The sequence below is a fragment of the Cyclopterus lumpus genome, chromosome 16, assembly GCF_009769545.1.
Source record: "Cyclopterus lumpus isolate fCycLum1 chromosome 16, fCycLum1.pri, whole genome shotgun sequence".
Classification (NCBI taxonomy): Eukaryota; Metazoa; Chordata; class Actinopteri; order Perciformes; family Cyclopteridae; genus Cyclopterus; species Cyclopterus lumpus.
This window is the reverse complement of record NC_046981.1, coordinates 9,404,692-9,428,952: the sequence shown is the minus strand read 5'-3', so window position 1 is coordinate 9,428,952 and position 24,261 is coordinate 9,404,692. Positions and strand designations below refer to the sequence as shown.

Sequence of the window (24,261 nt, the reverse complement as noted above, 5' to 3'; positions counted from 1 at the left end):
ACGTCATATGCATTTAACTTGTGTGTTTCTCTTCAGTGACCCGGCGACCTCGCTCACCCGGTCGAGTACTTTTCTATTACATTTTATGACATACACTACTATGATTTATTTTTCAAGACATTTTTTTTATACACCAAGATGACTTATTTCATGACTGTTTTAGACATACTATAATATTAACTTGTTCAGGATGTTTTTAAATATGTACTGTGACTTTTAAATGACGTTTTTCGACATTCTATACTATGACTTTTTATCATAATATATCTTGACATATACTATGACTTTGATGACATACCATACTGTGACTTATTTCAATATACTTTACGATGTCTTCTAATACTATAACCTTTCATGACATGCTATACCATGACTCGGTTATCAATGTTTTCACTGTAGTCCATGTATGTAAATATTTTTCAACAAACTATCCTAGTATTTGGACCTAGTCCTGATCGGGCATCAAAGTTTATCACAAGCACATAAACCACATACTCACATACAAAGTGCTTCCAAAACACACCTTTTCTGTCTTAATCATTTTTCACAAAAAGAAGAGACATATCGCAGTTATTCTTTAGACTTTTATTTCTTTGAATATATTTGATCAAATGTAAAATCAAACATTTGAAGTAAAGATTAAACAGTATCTGACTAGCAAACCTCAACACCATCAAAATAAGGGAACATTATTGATACTTACGACATACTGTACGTAGGACATACTGCATCTTGGCTGAGATTTATCCAACAAACAGACCGATTTACAAAATCCTTTTTTTTTTTTTTTAAGTCTTTTACTCCCATAATTTCCTGTTTTTTGAGCTGGTGTGAAAGACAAATATCTTAGGTGACGCTATATCCTGTATTTCTTTCAAATAAATGATGTACTTTTTAAATTAAACTTCACTTCAAAGGTCTGTACATCAGGATCAGTGTGTATCCTCTCCACTGTCAGCAAGGTCATACCAACATTATAATGGAAGACTTTGGCTATTTACAAATCACTGAGATCCTGTACTGATAGAGTACAGTTTCTCTCAGACATGCTGTACATTACTTCTGTGTATAGTTAGACTAAACCCCACCCCCACCCCATATAACAAAGTGCAATTCCATAGATTACCACAAGGCGGTGCTTATACACCATATTCAACATTATTTAGAAAGGCTCTTACAAATTTTAAGTGGCCCAGTTTAAGCATATTTATGAGCTTTTGTGGGTGTGCATGGCCTTTCAGGTACATTTCAGCATTTTGGGGAAATGTGCTTATTTGCTTTCTTGCTGAAGAGTCGCCTCACTCGGCAAGAATACGAAAAAGTGTCTTTCCGCGAAAATGTGAGATTATTCCTTTTAAGCATTATTCCTAGATGTTAAAGATTTGTCTGTGTCATGATGTCATTGCAGGTCTGTAATTGAAAAATTAAAATGTCTTTTAAAAAGTACAAACACAGGCCAGGCTCACGAGAGAGGAAATGACTACAAAGACCCACTGATGAAACAGTACCTCTACTATGCAACAGTGAAGGAGATAAGACCACATCATTTTGGTGAAGAACAGTCGCTGGGCAGTGTTACGCCTGAGCAGTCAAACACACACAGAGGAGAACAGTCTGGTTACTGGGGTTACAATAAACACCTTTCAGGAGTTATCAAAGTTAATGGCTATTATGATTTGCAGTTCACATACACGTTACAGTGTGCAAGTCAAATGATATTCTGAGGAGGCCAGGTGTACGTCGATGTTTCCAAAGAACTGCTGCACATTCATGAACATTAGATCAATACCTGAACTGACCGAAATGATAGCAGGAGCACTTGATATTGGTGAGTTAATGGAATGATTGAAGAAGGAGGCGCTGTGGCACATACAGTACATAGGCTACATAAGGGTTAGAATATCTATACACACACCCACACACACATTCACACACACACTGTACACTCTCTAGGATACAACTTACTGTACATGATCAACTCTCGCTGGCTCTACAACTCTTTCTTTCTCGGTATAGTAGCTCTGTCAGTCATCAAAAATAAAGTTGAGATGTGTGTTTACATTCCCTGCCCTGGTATATAATGTTTTCTCTCAATGATATCCCTGTGGGACGGATACAAAACAGTCAGTTGGTTATTTTCTTTACATCTAACAGCTGAGGAACAGGGACGCCACACACTCACCTGCTGGATGCTTGATCAAAGTGCTGCTGCTCAGGACACAAACACGTACATTGACTGTGGACAAACACCTGCTGTCTCAGACCAACGCACACACACACACACACACACACACACACTTACAGATACACACGGTTCCTGAGTATGAACTGTAGAATATGTATTATGGCTCTACTAAAAAAAGCAGTTTTAATCAAAACAGCCATACTCTGATATAACAGGTATGGACTTAAGAAAGGCATGCCAGCATTGAGGAAAATAGGTTTTACCCTAAACTACATATATATGCCATATTTATCTTTGTTTTATGATGTGTTTGCATTTAAAGTTGCTTTCAGCAGCATGTTTTTATTAACTTTGTTGTTATTATGATGGTTATGTGTAATGTAAAGAGAGACTCTTGTTACCAGACTCTGCCATTCCTCTTAGCTCTGCAAAGCTGTTTAGCCTCCTTCAGCTCAATGTTTTGGTTTTATGGCCTGCAACATTCTCTCACCAGGGTGGATTTGAGGCGCAGGAGGTAGTTGTTTCAGTGAAATGCTCTGATGAATCCATTCTACACTTCCTGCACGGCAGCAAACGGCAAACAGAGTTAGAAACTAGCTGGTGACCAAGATGGAGAATTTAGTGACTCAAGGGCCAGAGATTTCCCTCAGGAGCGGGTTGAGACCAAAACAGAGCAACAAGTAGGGTCAACTGGACTTTATTTATCAGACCACCTGAACGATGACTCCAAATGAATAATGATCTGTGTTGCTTGATGTATAATTGCTCAATCGTTTTCTAAGTTTGCCATATAAAATATGTCAGCGCTGCCCTCAAGTAGCAAAATAATAAATGAATGCAGTTCGACCAACTAGAGTTTATATTGCAGTACAAGTCCATACATAAATTTGCTAAAATTTGACGCAGGAACTTCATCAGAGAAAAGCACACATGTGCAACTGCTGCCACCCACACATTTTAAAGCAATGGGATCAAATGATACATTGATTGAAGACTAATTCAGCGACTTACATTCAGGCCTTTTCAGTCTTGATATTTGCAGGTTGTATGGACAAAGGAGCTCACAGCTACGGCCACTTAAACACACCTTAATGCTGCGCTCCATCTGACAGCCACACAGAAAAACACACAGACAGACACACTCACACACACACACACACACACACACAAACACACACAGGCACCTGCGGCAGCGCACACATCTGCAACGGTATGAAAATGAAAACGTAATGTAATTAAATAAAACTTCATCAGAAACTCAAGGCAGCAAAGATCACCGCCTTGGTGATTGAGCGTCGTCGTTAAAACGCAGATCTCCCTTTGACCTCAAACGCCCATAAACATCACGACAAACCAAATTGACAGTGAAACAAACGGGTTGGTAATCAAAACATGGTTACCCACTTTGTACACGCTGACATTGGGGTCTGTGCTTGTTCGTGTGATAAGAGGAATGGACGACTGCCACGTCGACGAAGGGGAATCAGCTTATGATGTGCGACACGCAAGTCAAAAGTCTCTCAGGTGTCCGACTTCCATTCATGCTCAACATTCACGCCGCATTCATTTTTGCTTTAAGCAATGATTGCACTGATCTCGTATTTGATACCGCTTATGAAGGTGCTCTACTGTACTTCATTGTAGATATCAGACTTGTGTGAAGAAAAAGAAAAAGAAAAACGTGTAAATATTGTGTAAACTCAGCGTATATTACAGTAGTCTGGAAAGAGAGGGAATCAAACACAAAGCAAACCACAGGTAATCAAAACTCCTTGAAGTTCTCTCAACAGTCTATTCTTTTATTCAAGCACCTTCCACTCCCAATCCTGGAGTGGCCCTCTATGCTGATTTTTACCTCCTGAGGGATGAAGGAAGGTTTGGGCAGAGTCAGAGGAGGCTCCTCCTCAGCTCGTTCAGTCTGGTCGCGCTCTGGAGCTGACCAGCGTCTCTTGCGAACGTTGGGTCTCTCTGGATCACTGCATTGTATTTTGGTAAGGGCAGGCGTGTCTGTTTTCACTGATTCCTGTCTCACTTCTACAGTCCCAGAGACTGCCAGCATTGCTCCAGCTCCATAGATCCCCTCCCCTGGTCCTGGAACTAGTCCCAATCCCGATAGTAGTTCTAGTCCTTGTCCTGATCCTGGTCCAATAACCTGGTCCCTCTCCAGCCTGTCTGCACTGGAAGCCTTCATGGGGGGGCCGCTATTTCTGCCTGCAGCATTTGGACTAGGACTCATTTTCACGACGGGGGGATCCACATTGTGACAAGAGTCAGAGAAGTGACCCGTCTTCAGCTTGGTCCCCGAAGCCTGGCTGTCTGTTACTGAAGTGGTCCTCAAGCTGCGGAGGGTCAGCGACACGCATACATCACCCACACACAGCTTAGCACAGGAGAGCTCAAACAGCTGGGTGGTCCGGTCTGGGCAGCAGGAGGACCAGCCCTGGCCAAATACAAAGAAGGGATACTCCAGCAGCACCTCCACGCACACCTGCAGATGAGCACATGCACAACGGACACTGTTAGCTTTGAAATATTTGTGGAGGATTTATAAAACAAACACATCGGTTGTATGGGATTATGCTTCTCGGAAATCATTCTGTTGCATGGCTCCAGAGTGTGACCATTTCGGTTGCACATGAAAAAAAAAAAATCGGTCAAGTGCGACGATACATTTTTACATTTCCCAGGTTTTAAGGGAAACTAATTTAGCTTTTTTCTGGACGACTCTGTTAACCATTCATTAATTATTCGCACAGCTAATAAACACTTAGTATTGTCGAATACATCCATTTTTTTTTTTAAATCACATTGCTATGCAAAATGCACATCGTGAGCTCAATTGCACTCATCACTCGTGGATCCCTTTCATCAATTTCTCATCACTACCATTACATTCAGATAGAATACAGAATTCTGGTGACTATTTATTTACGTGTGTATTGCTATCTTCTTTTATTTCATCACTGGCACCAAAGACTGCTCCAAAGCTGTAGCATACAAGAATGATGAATGTGGAATAACTTACCTGGGCTTTGAGCTCTCCCACTGAGAACTGTATGACAACGGCATTAGGACTCTGTCCACTGTCAATACGCTCAACAGTGCTGGAATCAATCTTCAGCTCACTACTAATCTCAGCGCTCTGAATGAAGTCCTCCGTCTTCAGGTCCTCCACGCGTTTCAGCTCCCCATCGGCCAGCTGGATGATGGATCCTCGCATGAAGAACGGAGGAAGTGCCACAGGGGAAGAAGGAGAGGAAATGGAGTGGGAGGATTGGATGGAAACAGGGGCGGGACTGGGGACAGGAGCAGGAGTTGGGGAGGGAGCTGCCACCATGGCCGGAGCCGGGTTCGAGGGCAGGACTGGCATTGCTGGTGCCTGAGCGACAGCAGGGGGTGGCTGATTTCCATCTGGCCCAAGCGCCTCACACTTGGACAGGGCCGTGGCCAGATAGGCATGCGGCATGGCGGTGGATATATGAGGGGTAGTCGTAGCAGTCAGGGTGCTGACAGCACGACTCACCTCAATTTCGGTGCCGTTATTGGTGCCGCTGACTGGAATGAGGAGGGACTGACCACTGGGGATAACCAGGTGCTGAGGCAGCGCCGCATGGTAGCTGACAGCATGCTGATTTGCACTGGTGATGTAGCCAATGATGGGCGGCTGTGTGGTGGAATACAGACTGGCTGGCAGCTCCTCGTGGGCTAGAGTGGTCTGGATGACTGTATGAGGAGCAACAGACTTAACCAAATCTGAGGAAGAGAGGGAGGTGAAGGAGGAGGATCTCGACACTGGTTTCCCCAAACAGATGCCTCCTTTCTCAGTCTGGACAAATGAGAACTTATTTAAGCCAGTTTCCCGTTCAGCTCCATGGTTGGGCTGGGCCAACAGCACCAAGGAGGTCTGGAGTCCTGAAGGGTTTTGGCCGTAGTCTGCAGGCAGGAGGATATGTCTGGTCTCATAGCTCTGGACATGCTGATGGTTCACATGATGACTGGGAGTTTTAGTCTGTTTGACCACCTCAAATTCCCCATTCAGTACACCCTTAGCATGCCCCTCTGGTTTCTTTCCAACTGAACCATCTGCATACTGTACCAAAAGTTGGGAGGGAGCCAGGGTTAGCGTTTGAGGGAGGACAGCTGTGTGAGGGTGGAGCTGGAGGTGGGCTGTGGGTGAAGTGATGGTGTTTCCGCTTACAGCCAGAGGTGTTCTGCTGTCCAGATGAATGTACTGGCTGGTGACTTGGGGAGAGTTAGGAAGCGACACAGGAGTCATTTCTGTGGGAGAGAGGCCTATGTGAAACTGCTGCTCCCCTTTGGTGTTGGGGGAGATGAGGGCAGTGGTGTAGCCATCCAGCTGGGGACGCTGTGCCATGGTAGAGCTGTTAAGTGCAGAGCCAGCATTGGCGGAGATGATGTGAGAGGAGATGTAGCCAGCGTAGGGCCCAGAGCTGATGAACTGAACGTTGGGTCCCAGCTGAGCAAACTGGATAGTCCCGGCCTGCTGGTGAAGGGCTGTGGGGTAAACTGCAGGGAGAGAAGCCAGGGGCACCGCAGACAGAGGAGTGGTCGAGGAAGGGATAGAGGTGGAGGGAGAGTAGGAGGAAGTGGAGGAGATGGGACATCTTGGGCTTTCTGCGTCCCTGGATTTGCAGCGTTCGCTGGCTACACTTGCCAGCCATGCTAGGTTCTCTGTGTGTGGACTATCAGTAACCACTGCAGCTGGAGGTGCTGCTGTGGCTACGACCATTGGCCTCTGCTCCAGAGCAAGGATCTCCCTCTTCTTAGGAGGCAGACATCCATTATTTCGCTCCTGGTTGGATTTCATTGTGCCAGTGTGGTTTTAATATTCCCAGTTAGTGCGTTTAGGTTGCTCTGGGTCTTTCTTTGTCTCCCTCTGCCTCTCTGTGTGCTGTGTGGCTCTGGCTCTCACTGGTAGACGGCTCCAGATCTCAGACCAGAGAAGATGGAGTAGCTCCAGCTCACAAAATGAGCTCCATAGACTTCATGAGGAATCATCTCTGACTGATCCACCTCTTCCACAACGTCGGCAGGAATCTGATGGCAGAGAAGAGCTCAAATCAGATAAAAGAAAATTAAATTGAGTCTAAATCCTATGCCGTTTAGATTTTTGAATCCCTCCAGGTACAGCTTCTGATATTTTGGTTATATAGATAAACTTTACTTTACTAAATTGAATAACATTAGTCTAATTGCACTGCTGTGTTTATGAACCATATTCGCAAAATGTTCCTGCAGGGCTGCAAATGCAAATCCCTGAGAAAAGTCACCACTTTCATGTTTGTGGAGGTGTTGTTCTTTGTTTCTTGTAAAATGACTGCATCTGATTTGCACAACACGAAGGCCATTCTGTGTACATAATATTTCTCCACAATGAATCTCTGAAGATGCCCCTCAAGAACTACTGTGTCACAACTCAACCAGCATTTCCATGTGACATGCAGTACAATGGTACGCGTCAACATTTACAGAACATAGAAAAGACTATTTCATGTGCCCATAACAAAGCAGGGGTTTCCTGAACTGCCATGTTAGTGTGTCTAGGGTGAGTGTGCACGTTGATGTGTATGAGCGTTGCTGTTGGCTGTAATCTGGCTCCAGGATCTGGAGTAAGAAAGCAGAGCAGAGCGGATAACAGCACAGAGTAACAGCCTCAGAGGAGCTTATGTTTATGTCTTTGTTTTAACACTCCCTTGTCTTGTGTTGAGTCGGTGGGGCTACTTTAAATATAAAAATATAACATCCACCTCCAAGCAGGAACTCTGGGTCAGTGGGCTCATCAGAACAATTAAGTGAAAACAATATGGCTTGAAATTTGATTATGGGACATTCTGTAAGAAGCGTCAATGGGTACTTCAAAAAAATATTCTAATAAAGGCTTTCCGCTTTACACTGTTTGAGTGGTGTTTCAAAGTTTAAGGGAATACAAAGTGGACAACAAACAATGAGTGAGTAGGTCCTTGAGTTTGGTTTAGTGAGAGACAGGCGGAAGGATGAGGGAAGTACTGACAAAGGGTCTTTATTCTGAGCAAGAAATGTGGACGTTAGTGGAGATCATGACGTACAGTTAGTGAAAGGTAACTAAACTAACTATGTCAACAAGCCACAACAGCAGCAAGCCATTATCAATGTTTGACTGCAGCGCTGCCCCAAAACCCAGTCGTGTTGACTCAACTGTAGATTCATATGTAGGCTAATGTATCCTATACATGCACACACAAGAAACCACAAACAATGTGCAGTGCATACAATCATTTAACAACAACCACAAGCAGCATTTTTCTTGCCATTAGCTCATGTTTTTCAGTTTTTTTTTTTTTAGACTGACTGTTCTTCTCTGCAGGTTAATCTGTGGGTCAATGCACACGACTCCGAGTTGTTCATTAGCCAGAGGCACCACAGAGATGGAGTGTTTGACACAAACTCACACATCCATCCATTCATTTGTCTACAGCTACATTACGTTCAGAGGTGCTAGGTTATTTGACAGTGCTAAATTGTATTTTCATATTACAGGAGGTTCACTACAGCAGGCAGCCACAGACATGTTACATAAAGACAGAAGGGGGGGGGGGGGGGCGACGACGACACAGAAGGCGACCTTGGTCAATTTCTATTTAGATGCATCTACCTCCAATGTTGGCTTTGACAAGGTCACTGCATCCAAAAGCAGCAAAAACCTGTAATTCATCTCACCATAGAGCCTGGTGGATCCACCAGATGTAACAAAGGGGGAGAGCAGCAGAGCTGGAGAGAAACAGAAAGAGGAGAGTGTGTGGGGGGAGAGGGAGAAAGGCAATGTAAGATGACAGAGGAAAGGAGGAAAAGGAGTAAGAGGGGAGTGAGAGAAGAAAGAAGATTAGGAATTATTTTTTAAAAAGTGAAAGAGAATGGGGAAAGGGGAGAAGACAGAGTGCTGCTTCTCCTGACCCACATTGAGCAGCGCCTGCAGCATCAGAGCGCCATAGCCCCCGCCACGCTGAGAGATTCCCGATCAGCAACACAGCCGCTGCTACAGCCGGAGCTACACTGTGCAGCAGCGCTCACTGACAACAACCCCACCTCAGCAACACCGTGTCAACACTGTCATGACATCACATCTGAAGCACAAGTACCTCCTATGATTATAGCAGCACTGGAAGACAAAGCCTGCATTACTTGATTTTCAAACGGCCGCACAAAACACACCATTGCTGCCACCAGACACAGGATGCCCTGGAAGACGATGTCTTTCCTTTCCTCATATGACCTGTACACAGCACTCTCTGCACATAGTGACACACACGCACACAGCAGCCAAAAGACTCACAAAATGTTCCAGCATCGACCTATTATTAGACTATTGACACCAACAAACATTATGGCCGACATGATACTATGGAGAACAACGGTAAGCTTGGGGATGCCAACAGAGAGGGAGAGGGGACAGGACGCTCGCTGTTACGCTCATCACACAGACTCTTTTTTCCAGCTCAGACATAGTGATTGAGCCAGCCTTGCATGTGATCCTCTTTCATACTCCCACATGAAAAGCTGCACAAACCTAAGAAATAGGTTTGTGTAGCGGTGTTTGTCTGTCGTCACTGTGTAGGCAGGAGAGTAGATGAGATGTTTTCATTCGACCGCCTCACTGTTGTCTCCAGGTGAGAGCACCCCCCCCTCCAACAGCAGAGTTAAATCTCCTCTCTTACGCAGTAGTCGCCAGCTCCTCCAGTCCTCCACCTTGACTCCTTTCCGCCTGTGCACAGAGTCTCCTCTCATGCTCTACTCATCGCATAGATCCACACGGCTTCATAGCAATAGCATTTCTCTGCAGCAGAATGATGCAAGGAAACAATAGAAAGGCAATACAATTCTTTAGTGTCAAAAGATGCATGCAAAAAGCTAATGCAATGGCCCTGAGGGGGGGGGGGGGGGGGGGGTATAAACCTGTTGTCAATACTTCTATAAATCCTGTTTCACCTGCTAGACCAGTCATATATACACAGTGAAGGCCCAGCAAATGTCTATATATAGAAAACAAAAACATCATTATCAATCTGAACTCGCTAGCTTGAAACAGGGGGGGGGGGGGTATGTATGTATGTGGGATTTGCTGCATATGAGTAGGACCTCCCCTTAACCCCCTTACAAACACACAGCTGATTTAACCACATAGCAGATCAATACAGTGTACTGCTTTTTTCTAATACCGATAGAACCATTGTGCTGGCCTTCTTTGTACAACAGTGGTGCCTGTGCCTTTAAGAGGCGCACCGACCGTGTGGCAGACTGAAGCAGACAGTGAGAACAGGCAGTGGTTCAGGCTGTTTGTCTTCACAATGACTCCAGAGTTCTGCATCGCTGCCCGACACACACCAATCACACAGTGTACGAGCAGAGCCACAACCAAACCGGGTCCACGATGCCCACAACTGAGACTCTGGACAAATGTTGTGGGTGCAGCCTCGGGGGGCTTTAGAATGACAGCGCGCATGAGTGTAGTAGTAGTAGGGCAGAAAATACTACTATGCAACAAATCAAGAGGAACAGATAACCCCCCCTCCTCTGGTTAGAGTACTAAGAATAGCTCACCAGTCTCTCCACAGCCACTGCTTGCAGAGCATGTCCAATGAGTCGTCCTGCCTCTCAGTGTGAGTGTGTGTCTGTGTGCGTGTGTGTGTGTGTGTGTGTGTGTGTGTGTGTGTGTGTGTGTGTGTGTGTGCGTGTGTGTGTCTGTGTGTTGGAGACGTGTTTTCTAGGAGTCCTCTTCCTGAATCTCTCCTTTGTGCCGCTCTCTCCTCCCGCAGCCTGTGCTGGAGCTGCTCCAGCTCTGCCGTCCTCTCTCGACTCTCCGATGTGGAGGCTCCGCTGCGGCTGCAACGGGCTGACGGTAAAGGAAGTCCCCCTCTGCTGTAGCTAACACCAAGTCCTGCGTTCAAGGCTGCTCCAACGTGTGTTATGCAAGGCCACCAGACCGCCAGCTCCCTCTCTGCTTGGCTGCTTCCCTCTCTCTCTCTCTCTCTCTCTCTCTTTCCCTCCCTCCTCTCTCTCTCTCTCTCCCTCCCTCCTCTCTCCCTCTCTCCCTCTCTCTCTCTCTCAGTACTCCACTGACACAGCTCCTCCCCCAGCCAGCCTCATCAGCCGCATCAGGTATTCATTCAAAAAAACACACTCTACTTGGCTGAGCGCCCAGTCTACGCTCACACAGAGAGGAAAGGATGAGGGGGGTGGAGAGAGAGAGAGGGAGGGGGAGAGAGGTTCAGAAAGCGTTTGCTCAGACGGACATACTGCATGAATGTGAATAACTGTGGGATATTCACACGGGCATATATGCAGAGACATATACCACATATGCATGCACACAAGCCGTCAGAGGATTACATTGTTCAGTGTGTTAGCACGTCAAAGCTGTTATAATGCACTGCTTCCTTCTTATTCATTTTCATATGCATTTTCCCCGCACAGACAAATCTCTTCCTAATCTGCCCTGTGAGCTGCTCTACAATTAGAGCCTCAACCTCTATCCAGCTGCAGTGGCTCAGAGTAACCTGCCATCCCCTCCCCAGGTCTCTGACTTACCATCTCTTCCCCAGAGATAGTTCCCTCAGTGCAGGCAGGCAGCGCTGATAAACACCCCCACCCCACAGCCACTTGGCACTGGGGCCCTCGTCTTCGAAGGCCTCCTCCTTATCCTGTACAGCACACAGCAGAAAGAGCCATGCTGCAGTGGCCTCAGCCCCAGGCCAGCCAGCTGTCTGCTCTTCTGCCAGTGGGACAATCAGCGTGTCCCCTCCAGCTCGACTGCAGAGTGGGGGAAACACCGAAAATGCAACAAGCCACCCAATGCTGTTACGACGACAACACACCTAGTGAATAGTATTACACCCACATAGGATCTTGACTGGGGGGTGAGGGTGCATCCTACAAGAGGTGTAGTGTGCATAGCTAAAGGGAGTTATGTGTATGACCAAAGAGCATGTAGAAAGTACCCCTTGAATTATAAACAAACCACCTCATCAAAGTATAATTTTGAGAATTTCTTTATGCCTCAACCAACCTGGATGGTCACACACACACACACACACACACACACACACACACACACACACACACACACACACACTGAGCCACTTCAGTGATAAGATGTGTTTCCTCAGCTGTTGAATCTGAGAAGAGATAACACTGTTTTGCTCACCGAGGGGCTCCACTCTCATCTGCCAACTGTGGCTAAAGAAGCTGCCAGGTCAATGTAAACCTCCGGAGCAACACAATCCCAGAGGGCGTCTACAAGAGAGTGTGGTTTCCTTGCATTAATTTCTCCTACTCTCCTGTAATGAAGGTCAGAGTTCAGCCAAGAGAGATGAAATAAGATTTGTGAGAATTCATCAATTCAGCTGGAGTTGCATGGAGAAAAACTGTTCACAGCGCAACTCAATTTGAACGTTATGAAATGACCCATAGTTTATTGTATCATATTTTAACATTGATAATGTGCGAAGACTCTCAATACAGTTTTCAATGACTGTAGTGTTTGTGTCCTTCACTGTGATCCTCTAAACATGACAGCAACACGGGCATGAAATCTATCATCTTCTACGCTTGCCTTGGCTGTTAGATGGTTAGATGTATTTACTGACAAACCTCATCATTACTGTACTCCCAAAAATGATCAGCAGTGTCACTTGAACCTGAACCACCTCAAGCCGCTGCAGTGGTAAGTACGATGTAAGTACCTGCATGATAACAAAAGTGTACAGGCCTACAATATGTTCCTGACAATACACATAACTTCACATGTTGTTTGCTTGTACCCACACGCATGCATCAATAAGTACTGTACTGTTACACCGTTAGTCCAAAAACATTCAACTGTAAATTAGGGAGAATTATCGTGAGCCCTGTGGGCCGCAATCTTAAGCGTTAGGGAAAATATCCAACACAGATCAGGCATATTTAATCTTGTTTTACACTTGTATTAGATACTACTGAATATTATTGAATGCTGATTATTGTGGTCCAACCCGACATCTTACAAACATAAACTATGATGAGCTGATGATCCTGACAAGTTGTAGTTGTATAAATGGGGTAAAGTATTTGCAGCAGCGGCACTCCTCACCATCTCAACATTAATTTATATGCTTCTACATTACATTTCACAATTTTTCAAACATGTAGACGTGTCTAAGCACTGCTTCTCAGTGCTCTCTCTCTCTCTCACTCATAAACAGTAGCCTACAGCAAAAACCACTATGAAATGTTGCTGCTGGTTACAACCCTGCATGACCTTTACTGCGATGCAACACACACAGTTCTAGTTTAAGTTCTGGGTGAACCTTTTCCAACCACAACCTCCTCACTAATCTGAATAGATAGCCACATTAACTTGAAACTGTGCAGTGGCCGGCAAACAATTATCCAAGCATCATTACCCACATTCTGTTCTGCATTCTCACCATAAACTCACTGGGGCTAAGTGAGCCTCCTCTAATGCAGCAGACATGTCCAGACATGTAACACTAATCCTCATGCACACAGCACAGGGAAGCATGTAGGATGCAAACAGTCACACGTGGGGAAATAGCAGGCTGATTCCCATGGTGTGCAATAATTAACTTAATCAGCATTTTTCATCAAGAACATTTCCAGGAACATCTGTTCAAATCAATTAGCAAAAAAAAAAAAACACTGCACATAATGGTTCAGACACTAGCAGAAAGTCGGTGATGGCTTACACATCAAAACAGTGTTAAACTGACGGCCACGCTGCTTAATTCATCAGCACGCTGACGTCACCTGTTACAACTCTAGCCTGCATACCAATAATAACTCAGTGTCAAAACACTGACAGCAAGTCGTGTTGACACTTTCTGATTGTCTTCTTTCTCACTCTGGTTTTTCTTCTCTCCCAGAAAAAGCCTGATTTTATTTATGTTTTTAATGAACATAACGTTAATCGAGTTTACATAAAGGCCTGAGCACCACACGAGTGAAACTACCGTTTGAGGATGAACTACCGGGATATTTCAGAAGACTAGTGGACGAAACCATGTGCACAGTTTAAAGGGGGAATGGATCTTACACGCTTTTTTATTTTATTTTATTTTTTACATTTTTTTTTTATACATCAGACTATTTGAGGACATTCCCAATGTTGGACCTCAGTGCTACTGAATGTATACTTTAGAAATAATCAACATTGATACCCAAAGAATAACAACAAAGCCTGCTGGACATTTTATGAAGTTGTTCAGCAAAGTTCAGCGTGATAGCAGCCAATACTTTATTACTACGCGTTAGTACAGAGACCAGGAAGAGGAGCGTGGGCGGTTGGATGAAGAGGGCATCTGGTATCAGAGCGGGAGGTAAATAACCCTGGCTCGGCTCGTCTGAGAGCAGACCTGAGACCTGCTGCGGAGGAACGGCGTGCACGCGCTCCACGCGATGTGGGGAGAATGTGAAAGCGCCTGCTGCCATGGCAACAAGGCAGCCCCATTTAAGAAAGATGGGTGGTAACGTGGCTGCAGCTCAATGGCGGTGTAGCGTGACACGCCGAAAGAGCCTATTGAAAGCCAGTGAATTCAGCAGTTAATGAACAGAGCAAAGGCGCAGCGATGCAACAGGCAGGTGAAACTGACCTCACGTCTGTTTGGGTGCACGCGACATGTACAGCAGCTACTCAGCTTCATTGCTTTGATCGGTGCATTTGAGGGTCAAATTAAAGAAGAGATTGTCGATGATGAGAGAGCAGCTGTTGAGTGTTACCTTCAGTCCAAATGACCTTGAACAGAGTCCTTGATTAAAGTATGTCTAAAGATTATATCATTGATATGTATACAAGGGGGTCGGAGCTCTCAAAACAAACAAATGCTGTCCTTGTTATTTTTTATAGATATAAAAATATAGTGTCCTATTTATGTTAAGGTTTTTATAAGGTCAAAATGCAGGAAATGGTTTCTAGCTACTAACTATGAGTTAATCTATCTATCTTAATATTTTCCTTTTTTAAAACAAGTGCAAATGTGATTCATAGTTGAGCCATAATTTAGGAAGTGTTGAACCTGTAACGATGACAAATATACCACTTTCTACAGAACTCTTACAAACATAAACCTACCAGCCAAAAACGGATGTTTTTCTCTCAATGATGATGATACATGTTGTATTTATGTTACGGCAACATGAGACAGCAATTAGACTTTGAAAACCATGCTTCTCACTAGATTGTGGTTTTACTGTAGGACACAATTAAACTAAGTTCTTTAACTCTGCACACTGTGCATGTGGTGAAAGCCAAATTCAGCAGAACAAAACAGATTTCTTCCCGGATCCAAATGCCAAAACTCTTTTCATTCAGCTCAAAATAGCAAGCCGCTGCTTACGCACGTCTCCAGAACAACTAAAGTTTCAGTAACTAAAGGATTTGGTGGGAGTGATTTGTGGGGGAGGAACTCAGTAGAGTTTATTCAAACATATGAACCATATCTATCAGAAAAACACCAAATGTTGTGAGACAAAAACACTGAGCACAATGTGCAGTCAGGAAGCAAAGTTATCACTGATGTTTAGTTTCCAAAGATCTCCATCATGTTGGGTGTTTTAACGGAAAAAGAAATGAACCAAGAAAACGTAATAACAATAACCATTGCATTTTGTAACATGTATGTTCCGTATAGAGTACAAGTTACAAATAATCAACATTGCTCCATACTGTTTCTTTCATAAGTTCCTGATTTGGATATTCAAGCCAGGAACCCAAAAGCCACTGAAATGACCTCAGTGACCTCAGTGAAAGCCTCCTGCAGTGTCAGATTCATGCAGCAGAGGGCAGTGTTTGGTGTTCTTTACCTGCAGCTGAGACAATAAAACAAGCAAAATAGCCTACTCATTACAATATTCAAACAAACATCGCCTTTATATACAACACTGTATACCTGTAAATATAAATAAAAAAATAAATGTTAACAATAAATCTCCAAATGGCCCATTTAAAAGAAAAAGTAGTTTGTATTATTTCACCAGCTAGCCTTAAATAACCGAAGCACGATCACTGCATTTTGGGTTTTAACTCTGATTTCTAGTTCTTACTAATTTAACTTGCAGATTCTTTCCCCAATAATATCTTTTCTATATCATAATACATTTTTGTATAACTAATAAGAAAAAAGTCAAACATATATTGGATACTGTATTTAGACTTTAGTAGTATGTATGACTAAAGCATTGATGATAATAAAGATATGTGTTTTACATTGCTACATCGGGTAAAACGTTGGGATCGCTTTCATTCCTTTGCTGCCCTCTTTGTTGGTTTGTCATTCTTCTTTTACCTTTTACAAACCTTGCCCCCCCCCCCCCCCCCCCAATTGGGGTAAAATGTACACATTATGGTTAAACTGTGTAAAACATTACAATAAACATGAGCCTGAAAGTGCTTTTTTTTCCTAGGCGAACCTATTTTTGCTGTGTTTCATCTTTATTTACTCTTAACCAGTCACATATATACTAATAGTTACACATCTGAACCAAAGCTCACATGGGTTGCCTTTATTATAACACCAACATTATTCAAATAGCCTTTGTGGTTGCAGAGATACACCCTTTTTAGTTTGGGTAAAAATAGGTCGGTTAGGTCTTCAGAGTGTTGTGTTGATGGAATTATAAACAATGCAGCTGGCATTTGCATTCAGCACCTGAATCATTTGTGAAGTCTCACTTCTCCAAGCAGCTTTCAAGATGATAGCAGGGGGCAAACATATTTTAGGACATCTACCCCTTAGGCTTTCTTCAAACATCAGATATTGTGCCATTTTAAAGGCAAACATTTTTGACGAGGAGAAAAAAAGCTGAACATCTCTGCAGTGACCAATGCTGCAGCTTCCATGGTTGTCTTGACAACTCAAGCTTTTCTTCTCCTTTTATGCAGAAATCGACTGTATTGAAAAATACAAACAATCAGAAACCTAATGTTGTGTCCTAGAAAATGTTGTGAATGCAGTAGCGCTCCCCCTGACACAAACACACTCACCGTCTCTCTTTTTACGTCTACATCACGCATCCTGAATTTCTACTCATCTCATATTCACATCTATATTTATATCAGGGAAAAAGCAGCATACTATTGTGAAAAAAAGTGTATTTATATCGCACTCAATCATATTGATTCCGTTTTTTAGAAATGTGTTTATGAATTTTCTGTATTGTACACGGGAGAACATCCTGAATAGTACAGTGCTGATGTGATGCCCACATGCTTGGGACTGTATGACAGTCATTTGGGTGAGGTGGGCAGCTGAACTAAATTATTTAGTTGTTTTTTAAAGCGAGGCCCTCGACAGCTTTGCTAAACTTTTCAGTGGGCCCTCCCCTTGATTTAGATGAAAACTGAAACACCCTCCTCCCTAATATCTAAAAATAACACAACAGTGTAACCCATCTATTAACCTAATAGTGTTCTATTTTAATATGTGGGATATACTGGGACAATACCTTTCCCCAATATTCATTATACATGAAGGCAAACATAGAATAGTGCATCCCAACAGTTATAACTGCATGTCTAAAGTGACATATTATACTGAACAGGGCACTGGTGGCATTTCATGTGGAATCTGAAAGAAAATATAATACTGGGGTGAGAACACCTCTCCCTTTTCTTCCAAAAGAAGAACCACTATCCCACATATTCATTTTAGTACAGTCCCTTATGATTAATGATCTGCATAAGCGGAACAAACGTTTAGAATGTGCACAAATGTGCACATGTGTATACAAGAGTTTGTCCCCCATGACATCTCAGTGTTGGAGCAGGCGTTCGTATCCCTCCCCAGTCAACAGGTCTCCTCTTCATCAACAGCCCATTGAGGCAGAACCCAGACAGCCTGTAATTACTGACTCCACTTGAGCGGAATACCATCGGGCACAGACACACTGGGAGGAACAACAATGCTGCGCAGCTCAACGCACCTTTCCACGACTTAAAAAAACCTGGAGCCTGCCGTGTGTGTGTGTCAGCTATCATTTCAGTACTTATAGTGATGAATAATGACTTTAAGGACACACATTGTATAATTCACAGTGAATATTTGAGTCCAGTTGAGCCCAGACTGTTTACCTTACCCCTCTGTCCTACGTGGCTCTGTTCACACACACACACACACACGGCTGTCAGAGAAAGCTGTGAGCCCTTCATGCTGCCCGAAGATGACTCCCTTGTTACAAGAGCCAGAGGGTGGCAGCCAGGAACTCAGTCTGGACACCTCCCTAACCCGATGCCGTATGGCACGCCATGTGGCACCAAGGGATTAGATTTGTCAAACATGCTTCAAACAACAGACAACGAAAATATGAGAATATGACAGAAAATGGGGATCTAAACCGAATGTTTTAGAGGTGAATACACTCACCTCTTCTCGCTCATTTATGTCTGAGCTCACCTCCTTCGTCTTGGGTGATATATTCTTGAACAAAGAACAAAGTAAGCCATTTGATGAAGAGCACTGCCATCATCAGATCCACACAAGGATGATCTTGCTGTGATTTAAATACATCATTAGTGTTTTAATAATAGCTGATTGCTATTTGTTAACTCACGGCAAGGGTTGTGGGGTTTATTGCAACATTAAGTAGTTTCACACTAAAGTCTGTCATAAATTGTAGAAATAATTGTTCCCTTGAGCTTTTCTCAAATCTTCCTCCTGCGCATTTTCTTTGGATACCGGCCGGATCCTGTCAACACAAAAATAGATGATAAATATGCTTCAGTTCCAAATAGAGCTACGTTCATTCATCAGTATACAGTGCAGTAATGGTGCCAGGGAGATGCCTACTCACACGTTTCTGTTTCTCGGTTCAGCCCTTTACAATGTGAGCTATATTATTCCTGTCGCCTACAGTAATGACATGATGCATGGCAGCACCATGCGGGTGGGGGGGGGGGGGGGGGGGGGGGGGGGGGGGGTCTGTAATCTGGGAGTACCATCTGTGACTGTCAGCTGAAGCTGCCATAGTGGGCCCAACACAATCACCACGTCAACACTTTGCATACAGTTGGAGCTTCAACAGTCCTCTCCAAGTGTAGGTGACATGCCAGAAACGAGAAATGTCAAAGTTAATTCAGGCTGTCCCTCAATGTAGTAAAAAGAATGACTCGTTTTCTGGCCAACCGGTTGACTGTAATTTACTTTGTGTGATGATCATTTAGGGTCACACAAAGACAGAATTTTTTGTTTAAATCATTGTGGGCTTATTAGGCATGATGCATCAACCCAGAGCAATGTCTGTATTACTATCAAACATGCACTAGGGGACGCCAAACTCCTGTAACTAAGAAGAAAGCGATGACTGTGGTCTGTAATATAACATTTGTACAATTTCAGCTTCTCACAAAAGAGAAAATCATAAATTAAAAATGACTCTATTTATGGATTGCATTGATTATGTTACAAGGTGATTTTATGACATATTTGACCAAAGAAAACATACATATCACACGTTCTTAAAGAAATTGGAGTGGAATATATTCACAGGACTTTACAGAGGAAGTAGAGTTTTGGACAAAAACTCAAACTTACTGTTGCATATTAAATGTAAAGAATAATGGGTGGTAAAGTGAATGAAGATACATCATAGAGTCTCCCAAGCAGTAGGGGCCACAGTCTTCCAGAGTACCTTCAATGAATCTTTAAATAAATTATACAATAACTCTGGAGACTTTAAAAAAAAAAAAAATGATTTGATGATTTGCTGACTTGTGTTTTGCATTTTTCTAAAAAGTCAGTCCAAAATCTCCCATAGGTCATCAAACTATTCAGTGCCCCTTCATGTATGTAAGATTCTACTCATGTGGATGAAATATTTCCTAATAAAGTGTTGACAAAATAAAACTATACTTTTGATATATGCACCAATCACATATCACACGATAATGAGTCCAAGTTAAACATGAGGCCACTTAATTCGTATCAAAACATTGTAAGAATGATCAAATAGCAGACAAACTGCTAAAAGACGGACACCTCAAGCATGCAGCGGAATAGTGGTGGTTTCATTTAATCTTCTTAAATGAAAAAAAAAAAGTTAATCACATAAATTGTGTCATATATCAACTTTTAAGTCACACACACACATGCTGTCCAAGAAAAAGGAAGATCAGTTGTGATCAGGTTCACATTTCCTTTTGATGCATTTGCATTTCAGCATCTGAAAAAGCTGATCACGAGGCCTTTCCCTCAAAAGGGAAAAGTATACAATTCTTAAGACAACATTTTAATAAAAAGAGACACTGAAGGTATAATCTCATGAATATATGATCATCAACTTCAATACTGAGTGATACGGGACTTCATCCTTAATCTGGAAGTTTAGTATTTAAAAAGAGGCAAAACGTTAATGAAATGGTGGCATACACCAGCGTCATTCCGGTCTTCAAAAATGAGGCATCAATTTGGCACAGAAACAGTTTGTGAAAGTAGCATGTCGAAATACATGTCGAAATACATGCAGGAATACAGTACGTGTCGGAAACAAACCCAACCCAAGTTGTAGGGAACTGAAATAGTTCATACTGATGTGTATCAAACTGTCTGCAACCAAACATTACTCTGTTTTCTGACAATACCTCGAAAGTCTGATGCCGGAGTTCTGTAGTCATTAAAAATAAATAAAAATAAACACACACAGTGCTTCCTCAGTATTTTTCTAGTAGTACTCTCATCTGGGTTCTTCTGCGTCATCTGATCCTGGAGCGCTTAACAACAATTGTACCAGCTACCATATCATACACAGTCCTGTTGTGCTGGAAGAACAGGAGTGTGATGAAGGCCGGAAAAAAGAAGGCGATTGAAAAGTTCTTGTTCAAGGCTCGGACAGTTGATCTATGGAAAGGGAGCAGAGACTGTGGTTACGATACATACAGGAGAGAGACACTGGGTCACGTTCATTCAGAAACATCGGAAAAGATAACCTGGAACATTAACTACTCACGCAGACAGAGAGACATTAGTTGCTGGCACAACCAGCACCCTGTTAGGTTGAACCAGAACTGATGAGTCACATGTAACAACTCGGAGTCCAACGAGAAACTTCCCTGGAGTGGCTCCGCCTGCTCCCCAAATGCACACAATCTGAAGGGAGAATGGTGGAGGAGCTGTCACTTAACTGCAAGGGGGCCTTTCCAAAATTTACAAAGAAACAGTTGACAGTTAAGATTGAGACCACCGTTTTGTCTCACCTTACCTGTATGAACGTGTGGAAAACCTCTATATGGGGGCTCACCTCATAAAAACACACTAATATCCGGTACACAAGCGCAACAAGCATCATTTTCTGGAGCTCCTCCATTGATGTGTCCTCATCTATTTCCTCCACTATGAAATGCATGGCAAACTTGGAGACATCCCTGAAAAGCAACGTCAACATATTTTACGAGTTTTTATTCAATTAGTTCGTTTTGTTTTTGTTTTTTTTAAAGGATGAAGAAAAGCAGGTCTAATAGTTATTTTAGCACTACTGCATACAGACCACCACTAAACAAATTAAAGCAACTCACTTGATTCCACTCAGATGCATAATAGTGATGATTATGGTTGCTTTGATGAAAAACAGTATGAAGAAATCCACGATCTCGGCCAGGAGTCTTTGGAGAGGTGAAGGAATGCTATACTCTCGGCCTGTAGGAACAAAGCAGCCAAGCAAGTACAACTATATTGCTGAACACCTGGACATTACACCCATGTGTGCCCTTCCTATTCGCATGTGTGCTGCTGCAGCAGTCCCCACTCTTTGAGGGAGGCTTTCAACCAGATTTAGGATCTAGTCCACGTGGGTTTGCTCTCATTCAGCCACAAGTGCACTTGGTGCTGTTGGATGATAATAATGCAGCCTATAGTTTGTAGTCGGAGATCCAGTTCATCCTTCAGGTGTTCTATGCATTTAATGTAGCTTGCCAGCTCAATAATGTGGTCAAATCAAAGCATCATTTTGTATGATTATTCTCACATTGTGTGGTCTGGTTTATGGTACTCATACCTGGAACGCCAGGGTGCATACTGTGCCCTGTAGCCTACATAAATACATGCTGGCCAAAGGTTGCAACCATTGCAGTCAACCTGCTAACCTATAGCTATATGTCATCAGTGCACAAACCTTCATCTACACTATAAACGGTGTTAAAAATAAGAAGTCTTTGTAGCAGTGTGTTTTGTTAGCACCTGGCAACGCCGGGTGGTTTGTCTGCAACATGCACATTGACGACCTGCAGTCCACGCAAAGCCAGCAGCGTTTACCTGGTCTCTGTGAGTTTACCTGGTCTCTGTGAGTTTACCTAGTCTCTGTGAGTTTACCTGGTCTCTGTGAGTTTACCTGGTCTCTGTGAGTTTACCTGGTCTCTGTGAGTTTACCTGGTCTCTGTGTGTTCACCTGGTCTCTGTGTGTTCACCTGGTCTCTGTGAGTTTACCTGGTCTCTGTGAGTTTACCTAGTCTCTGTGTGAGTTTACCTAGTCTCTGTGAGTTTACTTGGTCTCTATGAGTTGACCTGGTCTCTGTGAGTTTAGCTGGTCTCTGTGTGAGTTTACCTAGTCTCTGTGAGTTTACCTAGTCTCTGTGAGTTTACCTAGTCTCTGTGAGTTTAGCTGGTCTTTATGAGTTAACCTGGTCTCTGTGAGTTAACCTGGTCTCTGTGAGTTTACCTAGTCTCTGTGAGTTTAGCTGGTCTCTGTGTGAGTTTACCTAGTCTCTGTGAGTTTACCTAGTCTCTGTGAGTTTACCTAGTCTCTGTGAGTTTACCTAGTCTCTGTGAGTGTACCTGGTCTTTGTGAGTTTACCTAGTCTCTGTGAGTTTACCTGGTCTCTGTGAGTGTACCTGGTCTTTGTGAGTTTACCTGGTCTCTGTGAGTTTACCTGGTCTCTGTGAGTGTACCTGGTCTTTGTGAGTTTACCTGGTCTCTGTGAGTGTACCTGGTCTTTGTGAGTTTACCTGGTCTCTGTGCGTTTCCGTTCTCCTGCTGCTGCGGCTGAGCAACCACCGCGGCGTCACCTGACCGGGAGGTGACCGCAGCCTGATAGGCCGACAGCGGAAGACCGAAGGGGCCATTATACCAGTTCTGGGAGTTAATGTCAAGCGTCGTCGTCCCGGTGTCTGGCTGTAAATAACACGGGTAGGACATGGCTGACGCTGCCATCCAGCTCTGCCAGGTGACATATCCCGTGTAGTACTGCCACATCCAGCCCTGCAGCTCCTCGCAGTACTGCGTGGTGGCGCGCAGCTCGCCGGCGGCCCCTTTGCCGTCGACATTGTTCTCGTTGCCTATTCTTTGGCTAATCCCGGCGACGGGCGGCTCGACTGGGCTAGCAAAAGGTTTATTATTTTCCATGTTTGGGTTTTCTTCGTCAGCCATGTTTGATGATGGCGCCGCCTCATGTACGACGTCATTCCGGTCAGTTCATCTGGACGCAGAGAAGATAACCGGAAGGTGAACATTGTGATCCAGAAAATATGTATTTTAGGGAAGTATATTTATTTATTTTAATTTAAAATACATGTAATGTTCCTACGTATTTAATTATTGTCGATTGCACGTCAAAAGGTGACCCCCGTCCCCCCAGTTAGGATATAATGGTACTGTCCAACCAGGGCCTGCTATTGCAGGAAACAACCGCGAGGAGGCAGACTTTGTGAGACAAGCAGCAGTGAGATGACGTGTGCGGCCTTCAAGCTCATTATGTAATAATTCAGATTAGCAGGAATTAATGCAGGAAAACGTTTCAGTCTTGTTCTCAACACAATTTCAATACATTATTGCTGCGGATATTTGCTAGTTGCAGCTTCAAATGTTAGTTTGAACTAGAAACTTATATGTATAACGTATAGTTACGTTAGTTAGTTTGGCTTCAAACCCAAACATGGCCCTGACTTGTGTCAAAGGTGGTCTTAAAGGAAATTTTCCTAACAAATATAAAGTTCAAAACTCATCCGTTCTCATGTGTTTTAATAATGGCTCCAAAGCTTTTGACCGTGTTAATCATGGAAAGCTGTTTGTAAAATTGAGTCAAAGAGGAATTCTGGTTTACTGCT

General features: G+C 43.5%; 2 protein-coding genes across 3 annotated transcripts; both read right to left on the bottom strand.

The window, feature by feature from the left end:
* Positions 1–571: 571 nt before the first annotated feature.
* On the bottom strand, positions 572–11,229 carry LOC117745834 (ataxin-1-like). Of its 2 annotated transcripts, none has more exons than XM_034554385.1 (3): positions 10,781–11,229; positions 5,211–7,243; positions 572–4,673 (listed from the first exon to the last, which is right to left on the bottom strand). In XM_034554385.1, exons 2-3 carry the CDS (start codon positions 7,011–7,013, stop codon positions 3,969–3,971), a joined length of 2,508 nt encoding a protein of 835 aa, XP_034410276.1. In that variant the 5' UTR covers positions 7,014–7,243; positions 10,781–11,229; the 3' UTR covers positions 572–3,968. The 2 variants fall into 2 exon arrangements, with proteins under 2 accessions (XP_034410276.1, XP_034410277.1); XM_034554386.1 differs by lacking the exon at positions 10,781–11,229 and adding an exon at positions 9,141–9,220.
* An 8,986-nt stretch (positions 11,230–20,215) lies between these two features.
* LOC117745844 (protein FAM8A1-like) lies at positions 20,216–23,611 on the bottom strand. Its single transcript, XM_034554401.1, has 5 exons — positions 23,164–23,611; positions 21,738–21,858; positions 21,464–21,587; positions 21,173–21,312; positions 20,216–21,063 (listed from the first exon to the last, which is right to left on the bottom strand). The coding sequence occupies exons 1-5, from the start codon at positions 23,582–23,584 to the stop codon at positions 20,919–20,921; spliced, it is 951 nt and encodes a 316-aa protein (XP_034410292.1). The 5' UTR covers positions 23,585–23,611; the 3' UTR covers positions 20,216–20,918.
* Between the last annotated feature and the right edge of the window lie 650 nt (positions 23,612–24,261).